At 37.0% G+C, this 25,600-nt stretch overlaps 1 protein-coding gene across 10 annotated transcripts in view; it reads left to right on the top strand.

Moving 5' to 3' along the window:
* Positions 1–25,600, top strand: part of SGK3 (serum/glucocorticoid regulated kinase family member 3) — a 127,387-nt gene that overhangs the window by 37,668 nt on the left and 64,119 nt on the right. For 6 of the 10 annotated variants that reach the window (XM_081266539.1, XM_081266530.1, XM_081266538.1 and 3 more), the window contains one exon: positions 25,361–25,587. The exons of 1 other annotated variant lie outside the window; for it this stretch is intronic. In XM_081266539.1, the coding sequence (XP_081122665.1) occupies positions 25,510–25,587 (78 nt within the window). In that variant the 5' untranslated portion in view covers positions 25,361–25,509. Of the gene's footprint in view, positions 1–11,672; positions 11,817–12,064; positions 12,138–25,360; positions 25,588–25,600 lie in introns of those variants that run through there. 3 more of the 10 variants (XM_081266533.1, XM_081266532.1, XM_081266536.1) reach the window with 3 other exon arrangements.

Below are 25,600 nucleotides of genomic sequence, written 5' to 3'. Positions count from 1 at the left end.
GTATTTGATTAATAGGAAATATTAAGTAAATCAGCTGTTATCAATTTATTAATCATAATATCTAATCAAGAATATGGAATTAGGAATAGTTATTTTTCTTTTCTTCCCTTTCCCCCTCATTCTCTGTAAGTGACTTTGGATCATCTTTTCCTATTTGATTCCATTATTAGAATATAGATGTGATTGTGATTCAAATTTGGTAGGAATAGAGAAAACAACAAAGTAAGAGAGCTTGAGGGTTTTTTGAAAACTAAGAGGTGAAACTAAACTATAGTAAAAGCCCAGGAATTAAATTCACATGAATGAATGTTAGTGCTGAACCCTGGGACTCAAATTGAAAAACAAATGAACACATTTACTTATGACATAATCTATTGAATCATAAAATTCATATAGTAGAAAAGAATTTTCTTTTAGCATGCAAAAGAATGCCTAATGATAAACATGGTACGATTGTGCTTGTAATCTCTGTTTCCATTAATAAAATCTGAATTAAGAAATTTTTTTTATATTAGGGATTAAACCCAGGGACATTTAGCCACTAAGCCACAACCCCAGCCATTTTTATTTTTTATTTTGAGACAGGGTCTCCCTAAGTTGCTGAGGCCAGCTTTGAAGTTAAGATCCTCCTGCCTAAGTCTCCCAGGTTGCTAGGATTACAGGCATGTGCCATCATACCAGGCTTAGCAACATTCTCAAAGAAATAAGAGTAATTAAACATTAATTTAAAACTACTGACTGTATCTTATAAATCATTCGAGAAAAAATTTAACCTAAAGGCCTATCCCAAATTCCAGCGTCAAATAAAATCACTCAGCACATCATTACTAGTGTAATTTTCTGTATCCAAGATTAATAGAATACTAACTTTTGAGAGTAGAGACAAAGATTTAATTGGATGTCAGATTTCAAGATTTTTGTTTCCTCTCCAATGTGAATAGCCTCTAATTGTTGTTTATCATATTTTATTTCCTCTGGATCACTGCTAAGTGAGGCTTGAATGTAATTATTTAATAGGTCAATAATTCTCCTTTATATAATTTAGTCCCATTAATATAACATTATAGTTCATGAAAATCAATAGGCATTTAAGAATAGTATAAAAGCACTATTTTATATAGGAATGTATTGGAATTACTGGAAATCACTATTAAAAGAATTATCAGAAGTCTTTCTATATAAAATTTTTGGCCCTTTTGTCTATATTTTAGTAAATGTACAGTTTCATTGCTTTATTTAAACTTTTAATGTATTCCTTTGTCATTAGTTCATTTACTATTATATTTTTAATTGTGTGCTTTCTTGTGTTCTTGTGTGGAGCTCAAATGCTCTACTATTGAGTTACATCCCTAGCCCAGGAAAATCAAGTTTATTTCTAAAAGTTATCAGCCATCTCAGAATTCTAGGGCATAAAAGCTGAGAAAACAGTGAATGTTTGACATTAACCTACTCTAGAATATTAGGAAATGTTTTCTTGGACATTCATTGACCTTTGCAAAGCCATTTTATTAAACTGTTACTACACAGAGGTTACCTAGTATAATGGTTAAAAGCCTGTAACCCGGAACTGGAGTGCTTGGGTTTTAATCCCAGCCCCACTTACTAAGTTATTTTGGGGCAAGTTATTTGACTTTTCAGGTGTTTCTTTTACCTGTAACATGGAGTTGATCATTGTGCCTAGCTCATATAGTTACTGTGAGGATCAAGTGAATTAATAAAGCGCTTGGAGAATATGGAATGTAAATGCAATATAAGTATTAGATATTATTATGCTCTTTATTGTTATAAAGACCATCAGCAATTATTGTGAACAATACAAATAGTTCTAATTATTTTATGTTAGTGTTCAGAAATATTTTTATAATTATCCATCAGGAAATTAAATATATATATATTTAGAGAGAGAGAGAATATGAATGAATCTTTTTTGTAGATGGACACAACACAATGCCTTTATTTTTATGTGGTGCTGAGAATCGAACTTGGGTCCTGCCCGTGCTAGGCGAGTGCTCTACCACTGAGCCACAATCCCAGCCCAGAAAATTATATTTCTTATATGAAATTTTCAAAGATATTTAAACATGCTAGAGTTAAATTTTTTCACCAGAAAAACACATCTCACCTTAAAATGAAAGCCAAGAGAATTTACATGCAGAAAGTCATTTTACATTAACCTTTTTCCTTCAACAAATATTTAGGAGACTACTTGTGTAGAAAGAGTATGCAAAGGGCTCTGGGAGTAATAGGATAAATTATATGGTTCTTTCTGGCATTTGTTGTTTAAAATAGAACATGTTTTATACAAACAAATAACTTGGGTAGAAGGTCAGAGGTGTAGATAAACTGCTTATAAGAGCTTACAGGAAAGAGTATTCCTTCTTGAAGGAATGAGGAAGACTCTTGTAGGAGCTTGTGTTATATTTATGCCTTTAAGGATGAGCAGGACTTAAACATATAGAGAAGTGTGCTGTGTTGCACATAAATGAAAGGGTTTGTTTTGCTTGGAGCATGGTGTGCCTGCAGGGGAAGTAGGATTTAATAATGGTGAGAATATGGAAGACCAAGGAGACTGAGTTGTTAATATTTTTTTTCAGTCCTCAGTGGGATATTGTTAAGTGTTTTTTCTTTTCTTTTTTTGGAAATAGAGTCTCAAAAAAACGTTGCCCAGACTACTCTTGAACTTCTGGGCTTGGAGCTGGGGTTGTGGCTCAGTGGTAGAGTGCTCTCCTAGCATGCGAGAGGCACTGGGTTCGATCCTCACACCACATAAAAATAAAATAAAAGTAATGTGTCCATCTACAACTAAAAAATAAATATTTAAAAAAAAAACTTCTGGGCTTAAGTGATCTTCCTTTCTCAATCTCCTATGTAGCTGGGACTACAGGTAGCTGTGCCCAGCTAAGGTATTTTTAGAAATTGAGATAAAATTCAGATAACATAAAGTTAACCATTTTAAAGTGAATAATTTAGTGACATTTAGTACATTTGCAGTGTTGTACAATGGACACATCTATTTTCAAAATATTTTTAGCATACAAAATAAAATGCCAAACCCATTAAGCAATTATTACCCATTCCCCTAGCCCCTGGCAACTACCAATCTGTTTTCTGTTTCTAAGAAATTATCTGTATATCAATGAAATCATACAGTTGTGACCTCTTGTGTCTGGCTTCTTTTACTTATCATAATATCATAATATTTTTAAGGTTCATTCACGTTGTAGCATGTTCATTCATTTTTATGACTGGCACTAGGCAGTAATTAGAAGGTAATGCTAATGTTGGAAAAGAAAAAGGTCTTGAATTGATGACTACAGCTTCTTCCTTGTAAAACCAAAAAAAAAAAAAAAAAAAAAAGGAGCAAATTGAACCAAAATGGGAAAAATATTTGCAAATCATATAAAGTTCTAGAATCCAGAATATATTCCATTGAATGAGTATACCACAGTTTATTTATTTGCCTGCTGATGGACATTTGGATGTCTATACCTCTAGGGTGCTGTAAATAGTGCTGCTGTGGACATGCACATACAGATATTTGTTTGAGTATTATGCCTGTTTTCAGTTCTCTAGGGTTTATATACAGAGAACAGTGGGTAAATTCCAGAGAATACTTCGATTACTGGGTCATATAGCAATTCTATGTTTAACTTTTTAAGGAACCACCAAACTGTTTTCCACAGCACCCACACCATTTTACACTCCTACCAATAGGGTACAAGAGCTCTAATTTCTTTACATCCTCACTTTATTTTTTATTTGTCCTTACTATCCTAGTGGGTATCTCACTGTGGTTTTGTTTTGCATTTTAGTAGTGACTAATGATGTTGAGCATCTTCTCATGTGCAAGGCATCTTGGCTGTTTGTATATTTTCTTTGGAAATATATCATCTAGTCAAGTCATTTGCCCATTTTAAATTTTTTTAAAATTTTTTTTATACATGGACACAATGCCTTTATTTTATCTGTTTATTTATTTATTTATTTTTATTTTTTGGTACCAGGGATTGAACTCAGGGGTACTCAACCACTAAGCCACATCCCCAGCCCTATTTTGTATTTTATTTAGAGACAGGGTCCCACTGAGTTGCTAAGTGCCTCGCCATTGCTGAGGCAGTCTCTGAACTCAAGATCTTGAGTCTCGGCCACTGGGATTATAGGTGTGTGCCACCACACCCAGCTTGTTTGTTTATTTTTATGTGGTCCCAGGAATCGAACCCAGTGCCTCATGCATGCTAGGCAATCGCTCTACCACTGAGCCACAACCCCTGCCCTAATTTTTTTTTTAAATAAATACCCACATCAATAAATGGGTTAAGGAACTGAACAGGCACTTTTCATAAGAAGATATACAACCAATCAGCAAATAAATGAAAAAATGCTCAACTTCTCTAGAATTACAGAAATGCAAATCAAAACTACTCTAAGATTTCATCTCACTACAGTCTGAATGGCAATTATCAAGAATACAAGCAATAAGTGTTGGTGAAGATGTGGGGGAAAAGGTACATTCATACATTGTTGGTGGCACTGCAAATTGTTGCAACCACTGTGGAAAGCAATATGGAGATTCCTTAGAAAACTTGGAATTAAACCACCATTTGACTCAGCTATACCACTCCTTGGTCTATACCCAAAGGACTTAAAAGTCAGTATACTATAGTGACACAGCCACATCAATGTTAATTGCAGCTCAGTTTACAATAGCTAAACTGTGGAACCAACCTAGATGCCCTTCAGTACATGAAGGGATAAAGAAACTATAGTATATACACACATGGAATATTACTGAGCATTAAAAGAGAATGAATTTATGGCATTTGCAGGTAAATGGATGGAATTGGAGAATATCATGCTAAGGGAAGTAAGCCAGTCCCAAAAACCAAAGGCCGAATGTTCTCTCTGATGAGTGGATGCGGATACATAATGGGGGTGTGGGTGTGGGAAGAATGGAGGAACTTTGATTGGGCAAAGGGGAAGGAGGAGAGGGTACAGGGCATGGAGGCAGGAAAGATGGTGGAATGAGATGGACATCATTGCCCTAGGTACATGTATGACTGCACATATGGTGCAACTTTACATCGTGTACAACCAGAGAAATGAAAAGCTGTGTTCCATATGTGTACATGAATCGAAATGCATTTTGCTGTCATGTATAACTAATTAGAATAAAGAAAAAAAAAGAAATTGGGTTTTTTTTTGGTGGTTATTGAATTTTGTTGTTTGAGTTTGGTTGTTGCACAGATTCTTTATGTATTCTGGATTCTAGACTTATCAGATATATGAATTGCAAATATTTTCTCCCACTTTGGATCAATTTGCTCTTCTCTTTTAAATTTTATAAGGTGGAAGCTGAGTTCATTGTTTAAGATTTTTCCAGCATGGGAATTACCTCCTAATTACTGTGTTAGTGCCATGTAAAACATTTGGTATGTTGTATTATCATTTTCATTCAGGACAATATTTTTAAATTTTTCTTTTATTTCTTCTTTGACTCATGCATTGTTAGAATTATATATTTTGATGTAAAATATGGAGGTTTCCAGATATCTTTCTGCTATTGATTTCTAATTTAATTTCATCTTGTTAGAGAACATAGTCTTATATGATTTGAATCTTTTTGTGTTTATTAAAACTTGTTTTATGAGACAGAACATGATCTGTCTTGGTAAATATCTGTGTACACTTGAAAATAATATATAGTTTTATGTTTGAGGGTATTATATACTTATCAATTAGGTTAAGATGGATAGAGTGTTGTTTAGGTCTTCTGTATCTCTGCTGTTGTTCCCTCTATTTGTGCTAATATTATGAGAGAGGTTTTTGAAACCTCTGACTATAATTGTAGATGTGTCTATTTCTCCTCTAAGTTGTTTCAGTTTTTGTTCATCTATTTTGAAGCTCTGTTGTTAGGTACAACAGAGGATTTAGGATTATTATATTCTCTTGATAAATTGGCCTTGTTATCATTATGAAATGATCTTCTTTTCCCCTATAATAGCATTTATTCTGAAATATTCTTGGCATATTAGTTGGCTTATGGCATTAACATGGTATAATTTTTTCCATCTTTTTACTTTTAATCTAATGTGTTTTCATATTTGAAGTGCAGGGTTGGTTTTTTTTGGTGTGTGTGTGTGTGTGTGTGTATAGGTAGTATATAGTTAAATTCAGTGTGACAAATTATTTAACTGAATGTTTTTACCATGAAATTTAATGTCATTATTTATGTGAGTCAAGTTTAAGTCTGCCATATTGCTCTTTGTTTTTTATTTGACCTATGTGTTGTTTCCTTTTTCTTTGTTTTCTGCCTTGGTTTGGATTGAACATTATGTTTTCCATTTTATCTCCTTGTTGGCTTATTATTTACAAATTCTTTTTTCCTCTTATGAGTGGTTTTAGGTGTTAATTTACTATAGTCTATCTTTAATTGAATTATACCACAGTACTTATAGAATACTTATGCTTAGAATAACTAACTTTCATGTCTCTTAGCCTTTATTCTACTAACATCATTGTACTTATATATTGGCTATAAAAATCACGATAAATTATTATCATTTTAAAAAATAATTGTTATTTTTAAGGAGATTTACATTACAAAAATGTTATCATCATTTTTACTATTTCCAGTATGCTTTATTTCTTGTGTAGATCTTGTGTAGATTCCAGATATATGAATAAATATCCTTAGGTTTGCAGGGCTTCCTTGAACATTTCTTGTTCAAGGAGTGGGAGGAGGCCCACACTAGCCTTGAATTTGTGATTGTCCTGCCTCAGTCTCACAAGTTGAAAGGATTATAGACATGGGCTACTATACCCAGCTGCTTTTTTTTTTTTTGTAAATTTCTAGTTTTTAGTAATTTCATTAAAATGTATATTGGTGTCTTTTTCTTCATTTTCCTAGAATTAAATTCACTGAAGTTATTATAATCTGTGAGTTTAGTTTTCATTCAATTTGGAATATGTCAGCCATTATTTCATCAGATGTCTTTTCTGGTCCTTTTCACAAACCACCTTTATCCTCTCTTTCAGGATCTCTAATTACAAGTATTTAGGGCTGCTTAAAGTTACCTGTAGCTCATTTTTGACTTTTTATTTTTAATTCTTTTTTGTCTCTATAGTTCATTGTAGAAACTTTCTCTTGCTGTTTTTAAGTTCACTAATCTTTTCTTCTGCAATGTCTAATTTTCTATTAATCCCACCTGCTATACTTTTCACCGTACAGATTATTTTTATTTCTAGAAATTGGATTTAGAAAATTTTATACTTTCATTACCTCTTAACTTTTTTTTTTAGTATATTAGCATATAGTACTTATTTAATGTCCTAGTGTGCTAATTCTAACGTCTAGCTCAGTTGTGGATCAGTTTCAGTGACTGATTTTTCTTCTTATAATGGGTAATATTTTTCTGTTTCTTTGCATGACTTGTGATACTGAATGTCAGTTATTCAATACTGACTATTGAATGTCAGACATCGTGAACTCAGTTTTGTTGGGTGCTGGATATTTTTGTTTTCCCACAAATGTACTTGAATTTGAAATGGAGTTAAATTACCTTGAAATAGTTTGTTCCTTTTGGACCTTACCTCTATGATTTTTATTGGCAAGACCCAAACAGCATTTAGTCTAGAGCGAATTCCTCTCCAATACTAATGCAAGACTCGTCTGAACACTCAGCCCATGGAACTAGGAGGTTTTCTAGTCTGCCTGCCTGGACCAGCAATGATTCCTGGTTCTCTGTGAGTGCCCACTATTGTTCCCTCTAATGCTTTCAAATGGTTTGTGTCCTGGACCTTTCATAATTTTTGTTTTGTTATATATGCATGCACTGATCAGTAATGTAAAGTTCTCAGGGAGAACCCTCTTGCAAGTCTCTGGGGTTCTCTGTGCAGTTAACTGTCTCTTGTACTCTGCCTTGTGAACTTTGGCAATCTTGTTCTCCCTGGATTCCCAATTCTATTTGCTCAACTCAGGCAGTCTGTTTGGGCTCCCCTGAATTCCTTCCCCTTATCCCTATGCCATGGCCTGTAAGCTGTCTGAATGTAGTAAGTTGGGGTAAACTTGCTTATTTTCCATCTCTGAGGATCACTTGCTTTCATTGCATAATATCCAATATTTTGAAAACAGTTGTTTCATTTATTTCGTCTGGCTCTTTTTTTCCTTTTGGTTGGTTCAGGTGGGAGGGTCTAGCTACTCAATCTTGGCTGAATTCAGAAGTCCCCCAAAATTCTACTGTTAATAATAACCTCACATTTCAAGGTGAGGAAGACAAAAGTTCCAATAGTCTATAACCAGTCGCACTTGGTACACTACATTTTAAAATAAAGCAACTTTATTTAGTGTGCCTATTTAATACATAATAGAACATTATGAAGGTTTGCTGGGTGTAGTGATTTATAGATTGTTTGGGCCAGACTTCACAGCTCTGGGACCTCCTTGAAATGTGCCAGTGACATTTTCAAAACACAAGGGGCCATTGATAGATTGCAAATCATTTTTTACTCTTACATGGTAGTCATTTAGCAAAGTTGGTTCTGCCTCTACTTGTGCCATCTGGGTAAGGTTGCAGTTAAGGAAAATTTACTCTCTGAAGATCTTTAATAGTATATTGAACTCCCTCATGTAGGGAATACTATGATTTCAGAGTTTATTTCTGGAACATTGAAAAATATTCTAGTCCAAATCCAAGAAGTGTTGTATGATTATTCTTACTCTTGAGGATTTCTATGGAAATATAAGGGGAAACTCTCACTATCTTATTTGCATGGGAAGAAAAAAATCAGTATTTTAGTTATAGCAAAAGACCATGAGGAAAACTAAAAATAATCATAGATTGATTCATGTATTTTAAAACATTGCACTAACTATAACTTGTTAGTGCAATGGATGACAAAGAATAGATAGACTACTTTTTTTTTTAAACTCAAGTTTAGAGATTTTATTTATTTTTATGTGGTGCTGAGGATCAAACCCAGGGCCTTGCACATGCTAGGTGAGCACTCTACCTCTGAGCCACAACCTCAGCCCCTACTTTTTTTTTTTTTTTTTAATTTATCTCCATGGATCTCAAAGATCCAACAAGTCTTATTTAGTAAAAATTTATTTTTCCATTTTTTATACATAAGTCACATATAACTGCCAACCAAAGCCTTTGGTTAGAATGAAGTAACTAGTGTTACTATAATATAATATTTCAGACAAAAATAGAGAACCTTGCTATTATAGGTAACTGTAAAAGCCTAATTGTAGTTGAATATATAATTCCTTTTAGGCTTCTTCAGATATTGAAAACAGACTTTCCTGCCAGGATTGTCTGGGGCTTGTGTACATCTAGTAAGTGATTTACAGCTTAGTTTTTAGAGATAAATAACAACAACAAAAATAACAAAACCAGAGTAGCTCTGCTAAGTGCCAGGTTAAGTGGTGCAGATCCTGAGTACTATAGTATTTTATTGCAAATAGAGGCACCTGAGCTGAGCAAAGGTCTTCTATGAATCCCACCTGCTATAATTAAAGATTAAGAATTCTTTGAATTTGTTCTTTACAAAGAGATGGCAGTGGAAATGGGGAGAGTAATTAAAGAGATTCTGTAAAAGAGAAAATGAAGGACCTGATGACCAAATGTCAAGATTGAAAGAAAAGAATTCAAAGGTTTTGAGCTAGGATAAGAATTACACTTTAATCATAACAAAGAAAGGAAAGCTTGAATGAACTGATGCCAGAGATCCCTGAAGGAGACTTCTGCTAAAAATTCCCACCTTCTCTGTGTGCTACTGAATAGAATAGCCCTGATAGGCATTTCTTGAATCTTTTTTTGAGTTGAGCCTGGCAAGATAAACTCAAATGTGTGGAAGGATATTTAGAGGTCACCTAACTGAATCCCCTAATTTTAATGATGTGGAAATTGAGAGCTTCAGATATTGTGACTTTCTTTAAGGCCATGCAGCTAGGTTGGCCTCTTGGTATTTTTCTGAAGTTCTTGTAGTGAAGTTTGCCGTGTGTCAGTCCTGTCTGTTGGCAAAGCAAGGCCTGTTTCCCTGCCTTAATTCGATTATCATCAATCAAATGACTTGATTTTTCAATTAATCTTTTTCTTTATTTATACACCCAGTTACCAACTTTCTAAGTAGTATACTATGGATATTCATGTAAAAAAATCATAGCAATTTAGTTAAAGAAATATCTTAAATGACTGTATTTTGCTGTTCTAGAATTAATATTATATAAACTATCTACCTACCTACCTATCATAGAGTGTTCCAGTGAACCGTGTGGAGGAGGGTGGTTTTACACACAGAAAAGGCTATAGAAAATAGAATAAAAGAAAAAACAGAAAGTTGCTTTCCTTGTAAAGTGAGGGCACAGAAACAAAACAATAGAAAAGTAATCGATAAATTGATAGGTTAACAGCAGATTACTTCAGGTTACTTTTTGTAGGGATTAACGGATATAAGGATTAAAGCACAGGGAATTTCATTGTTATGTTGATTGGCCTGTTTGGGGAAAGTTGGCATTCTCATCCCACCCCTACTACTAGGTCAGATAAAAATTTAGTTGGCACAAGTCTGTAATCTCAATGATTGAGAAAGCTGAGATATGAGGAACACGTGTTCCTCAGCAATTTAGCAAGACCCTGTCTCAAAAAACAAAAAGGGATGGGGATATAAACTCAGTGGTAGAATGTCCCTGGGTTCGATCCCTAGTCAGTACCAACACACACATAAACACAACTTAGTTTGCATTTGGTGATGTGGAACTTTATCATGGGTAGTTTTGATTTTTAGTCTGGTCTGTTGGGGTCTAGAGCAAGAGCTTGGTCAAAAACAATGGCCTCAGGCTGGGGTTGTGGCTTAGTGGTAGAGCGCTCACAGAGCCCGAGGCAGGCACTAGGTTCAATTTTCAGCACCATATTAAAAAAAAGTAACAATAAATAAAATAAAGGTATGCGTCTATCTACAACTAAAAACAAAACAAAACAAAACAAACCCCAAAAATGGCCTCCTACAATTTTTATTTAGACTTGGCCTGCCTGGGGTAAAGGGTTTGCTCTTTCCCAATGTGCCTGAGCTATTTGAAGTGAGAAGAAATAATTAACATTAATTTAAATCTGGGGTGAGGATTCTTTCTGGGAGTCAGTATCCACAAGTTTTAAAAGGAAGCACCAGGACGTGCAGAGGGTGTCAGTAAATGCATTACTTCTGTTCTTTGCCCCCTTTGAATACCATTCCCAATGACTTCTCATTCGTGTAACTGCGAATTTGTGTGTGATTCCTATTCAGCCAGAGGAGGGGTTATGCCGATGCCCTGAATGAGTGAACGATGTTTTAAGGTCTCAACTGGTCCTCCACCTTGGCTGGAATCTGAGGAGAGGGCTTTGTCTTTCCCTTCTCAAGCCTCTTTCTTGTCTTACGCTGGTGGAGCTCGCTGCCTTTTTCGCTCTTTCGTCCGTCGGTGTCCAGCCCTTCCTCTCTGGGGGCTACACATGCTCAGGGTCCCCCACTTCCTCTTATTTACTTACCGCCTCCCGAGGATTGTCCCGTTTGCAGCTGGTCCAGCCCAGGCGCCCAGAGTGCTTTAGGGGCGGGGCTGAGCGGGCGGAGGGAACGCCCCTTCGGCTGGGAGGCGGTGCCTGTGATTTAGTGAGGGCGGGCCCAGCAGTGAGGGGTGGGGCCTGGAGGTTGGGTCGGGGCACCGAGCTCGGCGGGCGCCGCTGGGGGCGGGTGGCGCGGTGCGGAGCCCGGCCAAGTGTGGCGCAGCTGTGGTGTGGTGTGGCGCTTCCCTCTAGCCACGAGCCGGGGGTGGGTCTCCGAAGGTAAGCGTGTAGACTGCCGAGCTGGCGGGGGAACCTGGCTTGGGAGGGGCCTCAGTACCGCTCGGGCCAGGTGGAGGGACCCCACTGGCGCGCCCAGGGCAGGTGTGTTTGGGGAGAACCGGCTGGGTTCCATTTCCGCGCGCGGAGTAGGAGGGGCGGGCTGGGCGCTGGCGGGTGGGCGGCCTCCTCGGGTGAACCTCGGAGCCGGAGACGCCGGGACCGCAGCTGGTGGTGCTCTCGCTTCGCAGCACTTTGCTCCGGGACAGAGAAATTTTGAGTTGATCTCCACACACCCTCTCCTCAAATCTCGAGAAATTTCAGGTACTTACTTGTTAAGTTCTTATATTCTTTAAAATACATTTATAGTTAGTGGTTCAGGACTGTAGGAGAAACTTCTCCAATGTGAGCTTGCGGGGGCGCCTTAATATTGACTTGGTGGTGTTGAGTTTGCGAGAAGGGTGCGACTTATCATGGGACTGTTATTTAAACAAGGACACCAGGGAATAAATATACCACGGGAATATTAGGTATGATAGCTTTGAAGCTGGAATGCCTGGGTTCAAGTCATTTATTAACTGAGAAAAGTTGAACAATGTGCTTAACTCCTGTATGCTGAGTCCTCACATATGTCCCTAATTTACAGGATTGTAAGGATTGAGAGATTATTGCCTAATGCTTGCCAACAATGAGTGCTGGCTGTTTTCTTATTACGCATTTAAATGATCATTAATTTCCAAAGTTTGCCATCACTGGAAAACGTACGCATTTTCCTTAGAGGTGTTGCTAGAAATGTTTGGGGATTGCTTTGGACAGTTTTTGTAAGATGAGTCCTGCAAGAAGAGGACGCAATGCACCTTGTTCTAAATCAAATCCACTCTCAAATGAACTGACACCCCAGTCTTATTATTTTCTTGGACAGTGTTGGGAGTCAAATCCAGGGTCTCCTGCAAGTGCTGTACCACCTAGCTAACCCTCTAACCCTCAGACAGCCCAGTCTTTAAGGCTGTTCTAAGAGAGAGAAAAAAGTATCACCGTTAAGGTGAATGTAGCCTCATTTTAAGTTGTGGAATATTTGTTTAAAAAAAAACAGTTCCTGCCACTTTATACAGACATGAATTATTCTGTTTGAAGTAAGTGTTTATTCTATTATTGCAAGAGTATGTAAACCAGAGCATCCAAAATAAGTAAACAGACATCATTAGCTTGCTGCATAGACTCTCAGAATTGAAAGGGATTTGAAAATCAGACTAACTGGTCATTATAAGATAAAGGTGTGGTGCCAGAAACCCAGAATCAATAAACAAGCTTAGACTAGAATTCACTTCTGCTGATCAATGAATTGTAAAATCAGAGGAATATATTCTAGTTTTGATGATAGTTACTATTTTTATTTTTGACAGTTTTATGGTACTGTGAATGGTTTTTCTCTCAGCAACATCCTGCTTTGGTAGCTTAATTGCATGATTCATAATCATTCTTCAGCACCTTTGATTTAAATCACAAGTCTCAAAGTTGCTACATCAATTATTGCTTTGAGAACAAGATGATTGTCTTCTTAAGCTTTGTACAAACATGTTCTAACAGTGCTTTGGTTTTGTTGTTTAAACTGTAGCCCTTTTCTCATATATACAGAATGTAAATGACCAGTATAAACAAATTGACCTACTTGGCAGTTTGTTATCACTGTGTTATTGGTGACTTTTCTTGATTAGGCAGGATAGAGTCAGGAAATGGAACCCTGAATATTAGCCTAAGGAAATAGGACTGGGTCCTAAGAAGTGTGTTGCAATGTTGCTGCTAACTTCAAAAGCATTTTGGAGTGAAATTGTTTTGAGATATTGGGGTGTTAGTTGCTGACTCTTCCTCAGCTCTTTGCATACATAGCTCACTCCCTCACCTTTGGGTATTTGTTCAGATGTTACCTTCTTATTTAAAATTGCACACAACCCCACACTTCCTATAATGTATATTTACTTGTTTATATAATTACTCATTATCTGTTGTCTGCCACTAGAGGGTGAGTTCCATGTGGCTCAGGGTGCTTCCCAGTTGTGTTCACTGCTGTATTCTAAGCACCTGGTAACAGTGCCTAGCATGTAGAAGGTATCAGATGTGTGGATCTGATGTAGACATTTCTAACAAGACTAGTAATTACTTAAGCTAATTCACTGTCATTTTGCTCTGCCCCCCCTTCTAGTTTTTTCTCCTGGTTACCCAGGAATAAAACCTTGAGGCTGTGTGTGTGTGTGTGTGTGTGTGTGTGTATGTATGTGTGTTGCGGGGGATTAGAATCCAGGGCCTTGTACATGCAAGGCAAGCAGGCTATTAACTGAGCTATATCCTCAGCCCCTTGAAGCAATCTTAATTCTTCCTCCTACCTTGCACCCCACGTGCAAATATTTCACCTGTCAGTTTTTTTTATGTGAACCTGACGCTTCTGTTGTTGCCAAGCCCCTCTTTCTTTGTGCCCCTTCATTTCATTCCATCGTCTACACCTAGAGTCTTACAGTTCCCTTTTAAATTCTTTCACATCCTCATCAGAGTGAGATCCACAGTGAGAAGACTGGCATTCAAAACTCCCTATCTTCTATAGATAAAAACAGTGATTTCCAACTTAGGCTTATAAACATGAAAGTAAGATAAAGCTTTAATGGCAGTGTCTTATAAAGCCTGGAAATGAGTATTGCTTCATGACAGTTTCTCATTTTTTTTCTATTAATGATTTGGACTTTTCCCCAGTGTAGGTAGTTATTCAAATAAACTGGACTAATATCTTTCCCCTGTTTGAGCTGAAGATTTCTGCTGCTCTGTTTTGAGTGCTCATCCTTCAAGCTTCCTCCCATAAGATAAGTTTAGTTGAAGGTAGTTTTGTCTTCCTCTGAGTTCTGATGACTTTCATAGAGAATTTATCACATTCTACTTGGAATTGTAATTAATTGAGCATTTTTCTTTTTCTTTTCTTTTTTTTTTTTTTTTTTTTTTCTGAATATAAACTGAAGGACAAGAAACACACACATAAATTCCAGGAAGCACACATAGAAAAATTCCAGTTATCTTTTTTCCTTTCAGTTACTTTTAAAGGAAATATAAGATCCACATCTATTTATCTGCTTTTTAAGTAAAAGTAAAATTAAAATTCTGTTTAATAGGCCTTTAAGTCATTAAGATTGAGCTGCAACAATTATTTCTACCGTATGGACATATAAGGAAAATGGCAGTGGAAATTCAGTATTAAGTAAAAAGATACAAATGAAGATATCCAGTCCAGTTCTGTTTGTAGAAGGAAGTGGGTATAGGAAGAGCAACATATACAACACTTATATAGTCAAATGTTTTTAAAAATACACAATAATCTTACTCAGGAAGCCACTGGGACAAGCCAGATTTATGGAGCAACATCTATAGCTTTGAGTTTTCTTGTGAAGTATTATTTCTAAATTGTATTTTGTTTTTATATCTGCAGGCACATGTAATACTCTTTCTCTGCTTTGTTTTCTGAGCTGGATAGGACTGAACATTGTCTTCTCTGCTCTTGTGGGAATTAATTTGCCTCCTTTCGTTGTTTAATCTAAAAAAAAAAATCACTCTTTTTTTCTTCATTTATTTCCTGGATATATGGAGAATCGTGTATGCCAGAAGTTTTTTAATTCTTTTGAGAAAGGTGGTAGATAGAAGATACTGAGTCTATCTGTTGGTCAAGCTTACAGTTTTAAGTTTGATATCAGCATTTAGTTTAACATGTTTTGGTTAATTTTACAATACAGACATCTCCTTGCACATATTCCAGTTGAATCAATGTTTTTCTTTTACCTGTGACTCTTTCAGATTAAAACTGAATTTAAGGATTTCTGCAGATGTTTCTGACATTTAATTTTATCTTTTCTTCTCCTGTTACCTCCCAAACCAAATGGGTTTTTCCATTCTAGGGCATGTATTAGCCTTATTTTCTTTGTTCTTGATTTTGAGTACTTATAGGTATAAGTAAATTTATTTTATCATTTCTAGGGTAAAGCTGCAGTTTCTACTGATAGGAAAGATTAAGGAAAACATATATAGAGGTTCTAATTTTTGAACTTTTAAGATAAAAATTTACATATTATTTTTACTAATAACACAACCAATAAAAGGACTTATCACAAATGTGCTACAGTGTCAATATGTATTATAATTAAATATGTAATTGATTATAATTTGTGTGCTCTGGAAGATGTCTTCTAATGTGCTAACAAATGAAGTTTTACTGTCAGAAGAATTTTGAAAGCAAATACTTGCTCTGGAGTGAAGTTTCCTTTTATCATACTATGTAAGCATCTGTGTTTATCCTGATTTTTGTTTTTAAAATGCAAAGGCATTATATACTTAAAATGGGGGCACAGACTAGTGATACATCCCTAGCACATGGTGAGCATTTTGTAAGTGACTTTAAATAAGTAAATCTGTATTTTTAGGGAGGATTTTATTAAGTTATCATAACCTGTTAGTATACTGGGGTGACCCAGTAACGAGGCAGAGAGTGATGATTTAAGAGATTAATGAAGAAATGATGAAGCACTGTTTACTTTAAAGATCTCACCATCATAATTTGGCAAATTGGAATTTCTAAGCATGTTTCTCTTACCTGTTGCATGAATAAGTTAAACAAATGTTTAGTAGGGCCTTCTGAACATGGCAGTGAATAAGTAAAGGTCCTACAGTTGGGGAAGCTTTGAATAAGCAAGCAAAATGCAATCCTAGAAGCAGTCCATAATTCTAAAATTGAAATAAACAGGATGATGGCCGAAGTCTAATTTGTGGAGGGAACATTTTTAGTTACAGTGTTCAGGAAGGTTTATCACAAGAAGTGACATTTGAACAAAGGGCTTTTTGTGAAGAGCTGTGGGGAAGTCATCCCAGATGAAGGGACCATAGGTACAAGAGACAGACTTCAGATGGGAAAAAGTTTGGTGTGCATGCAAACTAGGGAAAAGGTTGTTCTAATGGGAGTCTTCTGAACAGAGGGCATGTGGCCTGGTGGGTGTAGCTGGGCAAATAGTTGGTAGTCTGTTGGCTATAATTTAGTTTGGATTTTATTCTAGGGACAGCAGGAAGCCATAGAAAGGGTATAAATGGAGGGGGCAGGGATTATCCAATTTATATCACCCTGGCTGCTGTGGTAGGATTGTAAGGAGGTTAGAACAAAATCAGAGACAGGTTGAAGTTTTCCAAAAAGACTTTGAGACTTGGTGGTGATTGTTGACTTTGTAGGTTTAGATTTGTTTTTAGTGTCTCCTCAGTCTGAATTCTTTCTTCATACTCAACCTCCACAATCACAACCAGCTTCACCCTAGGCCCCCTCGCTCTGCCAGTGATTGCAGTCCTCTAGAAATTGTCCTTGGAGTATTCTGTGTTCACATCTGCCTGTAAGATGTGCTAGAAGTGTGTCTTTGAATGGGAAAGCTTGGGAAGCTGGAAAAGTGCAGCTGTTCTTGTGATTGAGACCAGTGAACTTGGGAGGCAGAGGAGGATAGGACACTTGCTGCCACTGCTACGTTCCCTACCCTTCACCAAGTGGAGGCTTGTGTTATTGTTGCAATAAGTGTAGGGCTTTCCTTCTTATCCTGGCAGTTTTAAGTCTAATATGGAAAACAAAGGCTGTCAGTGGTTACTTTCACCTCTTCCCTCATTCCCCTTCCTGAATGTAATAAAGATAGAGCCAGTTTCTGGGAATCCATAGGTCCCTATGCTTTGTTGAGGTTCTTGGACATTCCTCTCAAATTGTTGGATTCATACTGTTCTGTATTGTTTGTCCCAACATAACTAATTTTTTTGCACATATATTGTTTTAAACTCCTTTATCACTTTTCTTAAGAATCAGTATGAATTAAAGATCCTTCAAATATAAGGTGTGATAAGCCCAAGAAAAACAGAACTACTTTGTAATTACAGAATGAGGGGAAAACCCAAAGAGGGGCGTAGAATCGGAATTAAAGGAAGGAAAACAGGAAAAGTTGTAACTGACTCATCATGTGATGTGTGTGAGGGAAGGGGAGGTTACTATGTATCTTTCATTGGCAGATCCTGTTGGATTTTTAATCTATTCTGCTGTGAACCTAATTTACAGATGTGACAAAGATGTGCTTTGTCTGTGTTGAAACATTTCAGATATATTTGGAGCTAGTATCCTGAGAGGCAGAAATAAACAAACACAGATTAAGTACTATTACAGTAGACTTCCAGTACCAGAAATCAGTTATTTTGGGGTTTGAATTTCCTGGGAAGGTACTTTTAATGTAATTTCAAATGAATAATCCTCTTCCCCCCACTCTAATCCATTTTCTTATTTCCTAGATTAGTTCGCAGTTCCCAGATTAGTTCCCACCTGATCTCTGTCCTGTGCCCAAGGTTTGTGCCTCTTTTTAATTTTATTTTTAGGTAAGTTTTGATTTCACAGTTGGATTAAAGAAGAAGGTGTGTAAATTTCCCATTTACCTCCTATCCCACACATGCGTAGCTTCCCCCATTATCATATCCCCCCCCAGAGTGGTTCATTTGTTATAATTGATGAACCTACATTAACATAATTACCCAAAGTCCATAGTTTTACATTAGAGTTCTCTCTTGGTGTTGTGCATTTCTTTGGTTGTGGGCAAATATATAATGATGTATATTTCTGCCATTTAGTATCATACAAATCATACCTTAAAAATCCTCTGTGCTCTACTTATTCATACTTTCATCCTGCTATCCTTCCAACTCCTGGCAAACATTGGTTATTTTACTCTCTCCCCAGAGTTTTACGTTTTCTAGAATGTTAAGTAGTTGGACACATACAAGTGTGAAACCTTTTCAGATTGTCTACTTTCACTTAGCAATATGTATTTAAGTTTCCTCCATGGCTTTTCATGGTTTGATAGCCCATTGCTTTTTAGAAATGCTGAAAAATATTCCATTGTCTGATGTACCAGTTGTAATCCATTTACCTGCTAAAATGATTGCCTCCAAATTTTGGCAGTTATATATCTGCTATAAATATCCACCTGCAAGTTTTTGTGTGGACATAAGTTTTTACCCCCTTTAGGTAAGTACCACAGAATACAACTGATGGATTATGGGATGAGTGTATATTTTAGTCTTGTAAGAAATTGCCCAATTGTCTTCCAGAGTGACTGTACCATTTTGCATTCTCACTAGTAATGAATGAGAGTTCCTGTTGCTCCCCATCCTCACCAGCATTTGATGTTGTCAGTTTTCTGGATGTTGCCCATTCTAATAGGTCTGTATTGGTATCTTCTTGTCTTAATTTGTGTTTCCCTTGACATGAGATGGAGTATCTTTCCATATGCTTATTTGTCAGCTATATATTCCCCTCTGTACATTGTCTGTTAAGATCTTTGGCCCATTTTTAAATTAGGCTATTTTTTAAAATTTGAGTTTTAAGAGTTTTTGGTATATTTTAGGTAACAATCATTTACTGAATGCCTTTTTTTTCCTGGAGGGCTTTAAATTCTTATTTATTTATTTTTTACCAGGGCTTGAACCCAGGGTTGCTTAACCACTTAAGTCACATTCATAGCTCGTTTTATTTTTTATTTTGAGACAGGGTCTTGCTAAGTTGCTGAGGCTGCCTTTGAATTTGCAATCCCCTGCCATAGCCTCCTGAGCTGCTGTGTACTACTGCACCTAGCTTACTGAATGTCTTTTTCAGATATTTCCTTCTAGTTCATGGCTTGTCCTCTCATATTCATTCTCTCTCTCTCTCTCTCTCTCTCTCTCTCTCTCTCTCTCTCTCTTTTACAGAGAGGGAATTTTTTTTTTGAGAGAGAATTTTTTAATATTTATTTTTTAGCTTCCGGTGGACACAACATCTTTATTTTATTTGTATTTGGTGCTGAGGATCGAACCCAGTGCCCCGCGCATGCCAGGCAAGCGCACTGCCGCTTGAGCCACATCCCCAGCCCCTCTCATTCTCTTGACATTCTTTTCAGGAACTTGCCTTGGTGTATCTACAAAGTCATCACCATACTGGAAGTCACCTATGTTTTCTTCTGTTATCTCTAGGAATTTTATAATGTTGCATTCTATACGCATGGGTTTTCTTTTGTGTCTTCCTAACTCTTTTTTAAGTCCTACCTTTAAGGGTACCATTGTTCTCATATACTAGTGCATAGTTCTGTGCTCCTGCTAAAGAAAACTTGCAATTCTTTCAAGCCTGACTCCTTTCTTTTGGGATAGTCTGGCTTGTCCTTATTTCCCTTTATTCCTTGGTGTGAATCTTCAATCCTCTCTGTCTCCATCATATTAGTTAAGAGTAAATACTGATAAATTATGAATATATCTAGTTTCTAATCTGGGTAGGATCCACTAGTCAATATCAAACTGAAGTCTTTAATATTGAAGGAATAGGAGTCATAAACTCTACTATTTTAGAGGTAAAAACAGAATTTTTGACCCTTTTTATAATTTTTTTTTTTTATTGTTCGTTTCCAAAGAAAGATGGGTAAGATTCAGGACAGTAATCAACCTATAGTAGATAAAAAGACATATTAAAAAGTAAAGGGAAAACTGCTTTTAAAAAGTTTTAAGTAATGTCCATTTATTTATTTTTGCTATACTGGGGATTGAACCTGGGAGTGCTTTACCCCACTGCATTACATCTCCCACCCTTTTTATTTTTTATTTTGAGATAGTCTTACTAAGTTGCCCAGGCTAGCCTTGAACTTCCAGTTCTCCTGCCTTCTGGGATTACAGTCATGTGCTACTGTGCCCAACATGTCCATTTATTTTTAAGGAGTATTTGAATCAACAAAATTTTAACATAAGAATTTGGGTGATTCTCCACCACAGAGTGCCACTTATATTGCTACTTTTTATAGATCTAAATTTTTAAAAAATGAAATCTATAAATGCTTTTTTAAAAAAGATAAACTCCCCCTTCCTTTTTTAAAAACCATGTTCTTAATAGCATCATTTCTTGTGTCCTCCTTATTTCATAATTTAGCCCTTGTCTTTGTGATGGGGCCAGCATGCAAAGTCTGCTCTCTATCAAGCTCTTGGGTAGATGTCTATGTGTGATGTTTCAAGAGAGGAAAGTCAGGAGCCTAGCACTCCTGCCATTGCTGCCCAAACTCCAGCTCCTCTTTGTTGCAGAATCAAAATCTGCCTTTGCTGTGAGAGGATGCGTACAATCATAGGATAAGAAATTGAGGGACACATGATGTGCGAGTTGGGCTGTTGGGTCAGGGTGCTGTCATCCACAGCTGTGTAATCAATCATGTGAAAGTACTCTTCATAGCCTAGCTTTCTTCTTCATCTATAAAGTGGGAATAGTGATATTTATCTCAGAGGTTGCTGTGAGAATTGAGTGAGGTGTTAGAGCTCTTAAAGCAGGCCTGGCATTAGTGCTCAATAAATGCTGGATTCTTGATCTCATTACTGATAACATTTTGGACCACATGATTTTTTTGTTGTAGACTCCCTACAACAAAAACAATGCAGTCCTGGGCCTTGGAGATGCTTAGCATCTTTTCTGACTACTTCCTTGCCACCAAGTTGAGAGAACTAAAAGTCTCCAGACATTGCCAAATATCTCCCCATAGCAAAATTGCCCCCAGATGGGAAGCATTATATAATATTTACTAGCTATTATATTACCCTTGCAAATTCACTGTCCTTCCTAAGATCTGGCTGGCCTCTGAAAGTTCTTTTTTGATCTATTTTGTTGTTGTTGTTGTTGTTGTTGGACTTGTCTGAACTGATTCATGAAGTGGATAGTCGGATTAGTTCTTCCATTATGGGTTAACATCTGATGAATTTAGGTCTCTTTGGGGCCATACTGCCTACGCCTGAGCGATCCAGCTGCCCGAGAACCACTGTATATGATTATCTTGTGTCTTGCCAGCAGAGTTGAGGTTGATCTTTTTTCTGTTGCATTTTGAAAAGCCCTACTACATACCTGTGAACCTCTCAGAAATTTTCAATTTTCATTCCCACATGAACAATGTATATTTTTGTTCTACTTCTTTCTCATTTGTGATCTTTTTATGTCAATCCCTTTCTCATTCTGTTTTATTTGGCTGCTTGGCCAGAGGATGATTTCATATAATTTTAATTGCTTTAGTTTCATAGAATAATTATGCATTAAATTCACAGTAATATTAGGATTAATTTTTCATAATTTTACTTTTAACCACTTAAAACCCAGTTTATGAAAACTGGGCAACTTGTATCTGTAGCTTATAGTCCCAGTTTCTTGAGAGATGGAGGCAGGAGGTTAGCTTAAGTCCAGTAGTTCAAGACCAGCCTGGATAATATAGTGAGATCTGTCTCAAAGTACACAGAAAAAGTAAGTTTTGAACCATCTTCATTTGTCCCTAAAGGACTCTAGAGCATATACATGTGGAGACAGTCTGGTATAATGAACCCTGAAGTCAGACTACCAGGTTCAAATCCTAACTCTGCCACCATGGAGGTCTGTGCCATTTATCTCTGCAGCTCACATGTGCCATCCAAACCTGCTCACACCTGGTCTTGCTTTTACTACACTGAGTAGAATTCTGTGCATATCCAATTTTATGATTTGGAGAATCAAATAATGCTCTGTTCATGATAAATGTTCTTGTTACCCAGTTTCTTGGTTTTTTATAGCCAGCTGTCTAATCTCTACCAGAGCCTAGTAGCAAGTCAGGAATCAAATGGATAGTAGTTGTTGGCAAACCCTAAGAGATCTTTACACCTTAGTCTCCTGATGTTTATCACGGGCCCCTTAACAAATCCATTTCTATTAGGTCATTTCTCATACTGTTGGGTGTGCTAAGGCAGAGACTCAATGGTTAGAGCAGTTTTCGTTGTTACAGAACCCTCTCTTTGAACAGACTTCAATAAAAACTAACAACTTCATGGTTTTTCCAATAGATGGGTCAGAACATCGTGTCCAAATAGGAAGCATCCAGTTGTTTTTCCTGCTTCTCAGCTAAGCTGTGCAAGGTATAACTGTTTCTCTGACTTGAGATTAGACATTCTGCCTCAGACCAGTGAAACCCTAAAAACCACTGATTCGGAGATTCCTGAACTTCCATGGTATTTTTCTCCCATCCCTTCTCTTGTTTATGTGTTTATGCAAGTGTCCAGGGTACTTGCTACTTTTTGTTCTTTAGGTCCAATTAAGGCAATGCCATAATGTAGTAGACCAGTGTGGTGATCTAAAAAAGGTCACAGCCCTCCAGACTGTTTTATTATGACAATTCACACCTGACCCTCAGGTTAAACAGCAAAAGGGATTAGGTATTTGTGGCAAACTAACTCATTGTCCTTGCTGATGTTGTGAGAAAAGAATGGATTTGCCAGGGCAAGAGTCTCATATCAGATATCAGGGGTTGTGCTGATTTTCTTCAGCCCAAAATATCACATCTAGAATTGCAGTTGTAATTGGAATTACTACCTGATTAAATTTATGGTAAACCATAGTCATGTTCTAGGATGTTTCTGGCTTTGGTTCTGGTAAATAGGCTAGTTAAATGGGAATATGGTGTGATTTAACACCCTTGCATTTAACACCCTTCCAGTTTTTGACGGTGGTACTGATTTCTGAGCTCAGAGTGATATGGTATAATTTTTTGTTATTTTTTTAGTTGGAGCAAGGAAAATAGTTTTAAGGGCTTTAGGCTTGTAATCAAATTGACAGTAGTTGTCAAACCCTTGGGGGGTCTACAACTCTTATTCTTCTCTTGATGCTTGTCAGAGGCTTCTACATGGTCCTTTCTCCTGTAATAAAATTTATGACATAGGGCAGGGAGCCAATGTGGGGATTTGAGCCAGTTACTATTATATTGATTTCCACTAAAATTTATAGGACTAGGAAAATAAACACAAGGTAGGCTTATGGTTTCATTGGACCCACTTGAGTTATCAGGGCCACCTTCATCTCTGGGAGTCCCACTCTGGTGGGCCACATTTGGCATTAGTATCACTTCTGAGTTAGTATCCCATCTTATAACCTATGGAAGGATAATAGATTTCCCTTAGGCTTCTACATTTAACTGCCTGCTCTACCTGTAATTTTACATGTCCTCTGGGCGCTTTGTATGGAACAGCTTTTTCAACTCTTTCCCCATCCTTCATTCCTGATGCCACTCAATGTGGTATTTTATTGTCCCTTCCAAAGGGAAGGCCCGAGGCCTGATGTTTTCCTGTAATTCTGCTGTGAGTTACAGCACAAAAGGCACAAATGTTTAAATTCATATAAAATTAAGTACTAGTGGGACCTATGACCCTAAATCCCACATTCTCGAGGGACATGTGTGAATAGTGTAGCTTATAATCTTCCCCCTCAGATTCCCTTTTGCTGCTTGCTGGTAAAGAGTGAGCTATGGTAGGTCACGGGACCCTCAGATTAAACTGATCCAGGGAAATTATCCAGGCATACAGACCATTTAAAAGATATTATTTGGTGTCAGTGGAAAGTATAGTCTGCTCTGTGTAACAAAGGTGACATTAGTGTGACATATCAAGCCCTTTGTTCAAGGGTGGAATGATATTAGCATATTGTATTTGTTTTGTGTGAAGATCTACTATAATGTCTCTGATCACTAATTCAGTGCATAAGAATCATCCACAGTGTTGGATTTCCCTCCCCCCCCCCTCAGTTCTGGGGATTGAACTCAGGAGTGTTCTATCACTGAGCCACATCCCCACTGATTTTAATTTTTTTTATTTTGAGACAGGGTCTCACTCAGTTGCCAACACTGGCCTTGAGCTTGTGATCTTCCTGCCTCAACCTCCCAAATTGTTGGGATTATAGATGTGCATCTCTGGCTTCATCCAATTTTTTTGTTAAACTTTTTTTTAGTTGTTCATAGACCTTTATTTATTTATACATGGTGCTGAGGATCAAACCCAGTGTTTCACACATACCAGGCAAATGCGCTACCACTGAGCCACAGCCACAGCCCTTCATCCAGTTTATGAGTTGGGACTCTGGTGCCAAACAGGCTGGGTCAAAATTCTAGATGTGCAAATTATTTATTCTCTTTGTGACTCTGTTTTCTTACTAGTAAGATGGGAATAGTTACCTACCAAACAGGATTGTAATCTGAATTGTTCAGCAGTCACATCACTGGTTTGACCTGATACAAAATCTGAAAGTCATAGTTTGTAGGATGGCTCATAACCATTTCCCCCTCTCATCCCTGCTACCTGTAGAGGAGTCTCTTTCTCTACGTGCTTCAATATTAACCAGTAGCACAGCAGACTACTGTGACAGGAAGGCAAGGCTCTGATCATCCAACCAGAACTCCTTTCGTGAGAATTAAACTTTAGTCCACACGAACTGCAGCGTATAGACTCCTGGAATTTCCAGTGGAAAGGAAGGTAGATAGGATACAAATGCTTGATTGTGGTTTAGTGCTAGTAACACAATAGGAACTAAATCTCTAACCTGGGCTGAGATTTATAAATTTCTGCCAGAATAAACATCAAATGGGTCCTATTTACAAGGAATGACAAATCTTAATAACATTTTAAAGTTATCTTGCTAATCAATTCTTTTTTTTTTCCCCCTGTCGGTTAAGGTTGCATGATGGAATTTGAACATTACTTCAAGAGTTTTCATATTTTGGATTAGTTAATTGTGCTCATCCTCTGTTGATTATTTCTTCGGACTCATTTTTTGGTTTTTTTGGTGCCCTTTTGAGTCATTTAAACGCAAAGAAATTATATCATGGACTACAAGGAAAACTGCCCAAGTGTAAGCATTCCCAGCTCTGATGAACACAGAGAGAAAAAGAAGAGGTTTACTGTAAGTATGTAAC

Source organism: Spermophilus citellus (assembly GCF_964194105.1).
Source record: "Spermophilus citellus genome assembly, chromosome: 14".
Lineage (NCBI taxonomy): Eukaryota > Metazoa > Chordata > Mammalia > Rodentia > Sciuridae > Spermophilus > Spermophilus citellus.
Note: the sequence above shows the minus strand (reverse complement) of the source record. Positions and strands in the feature narration are given on the sequence as shown.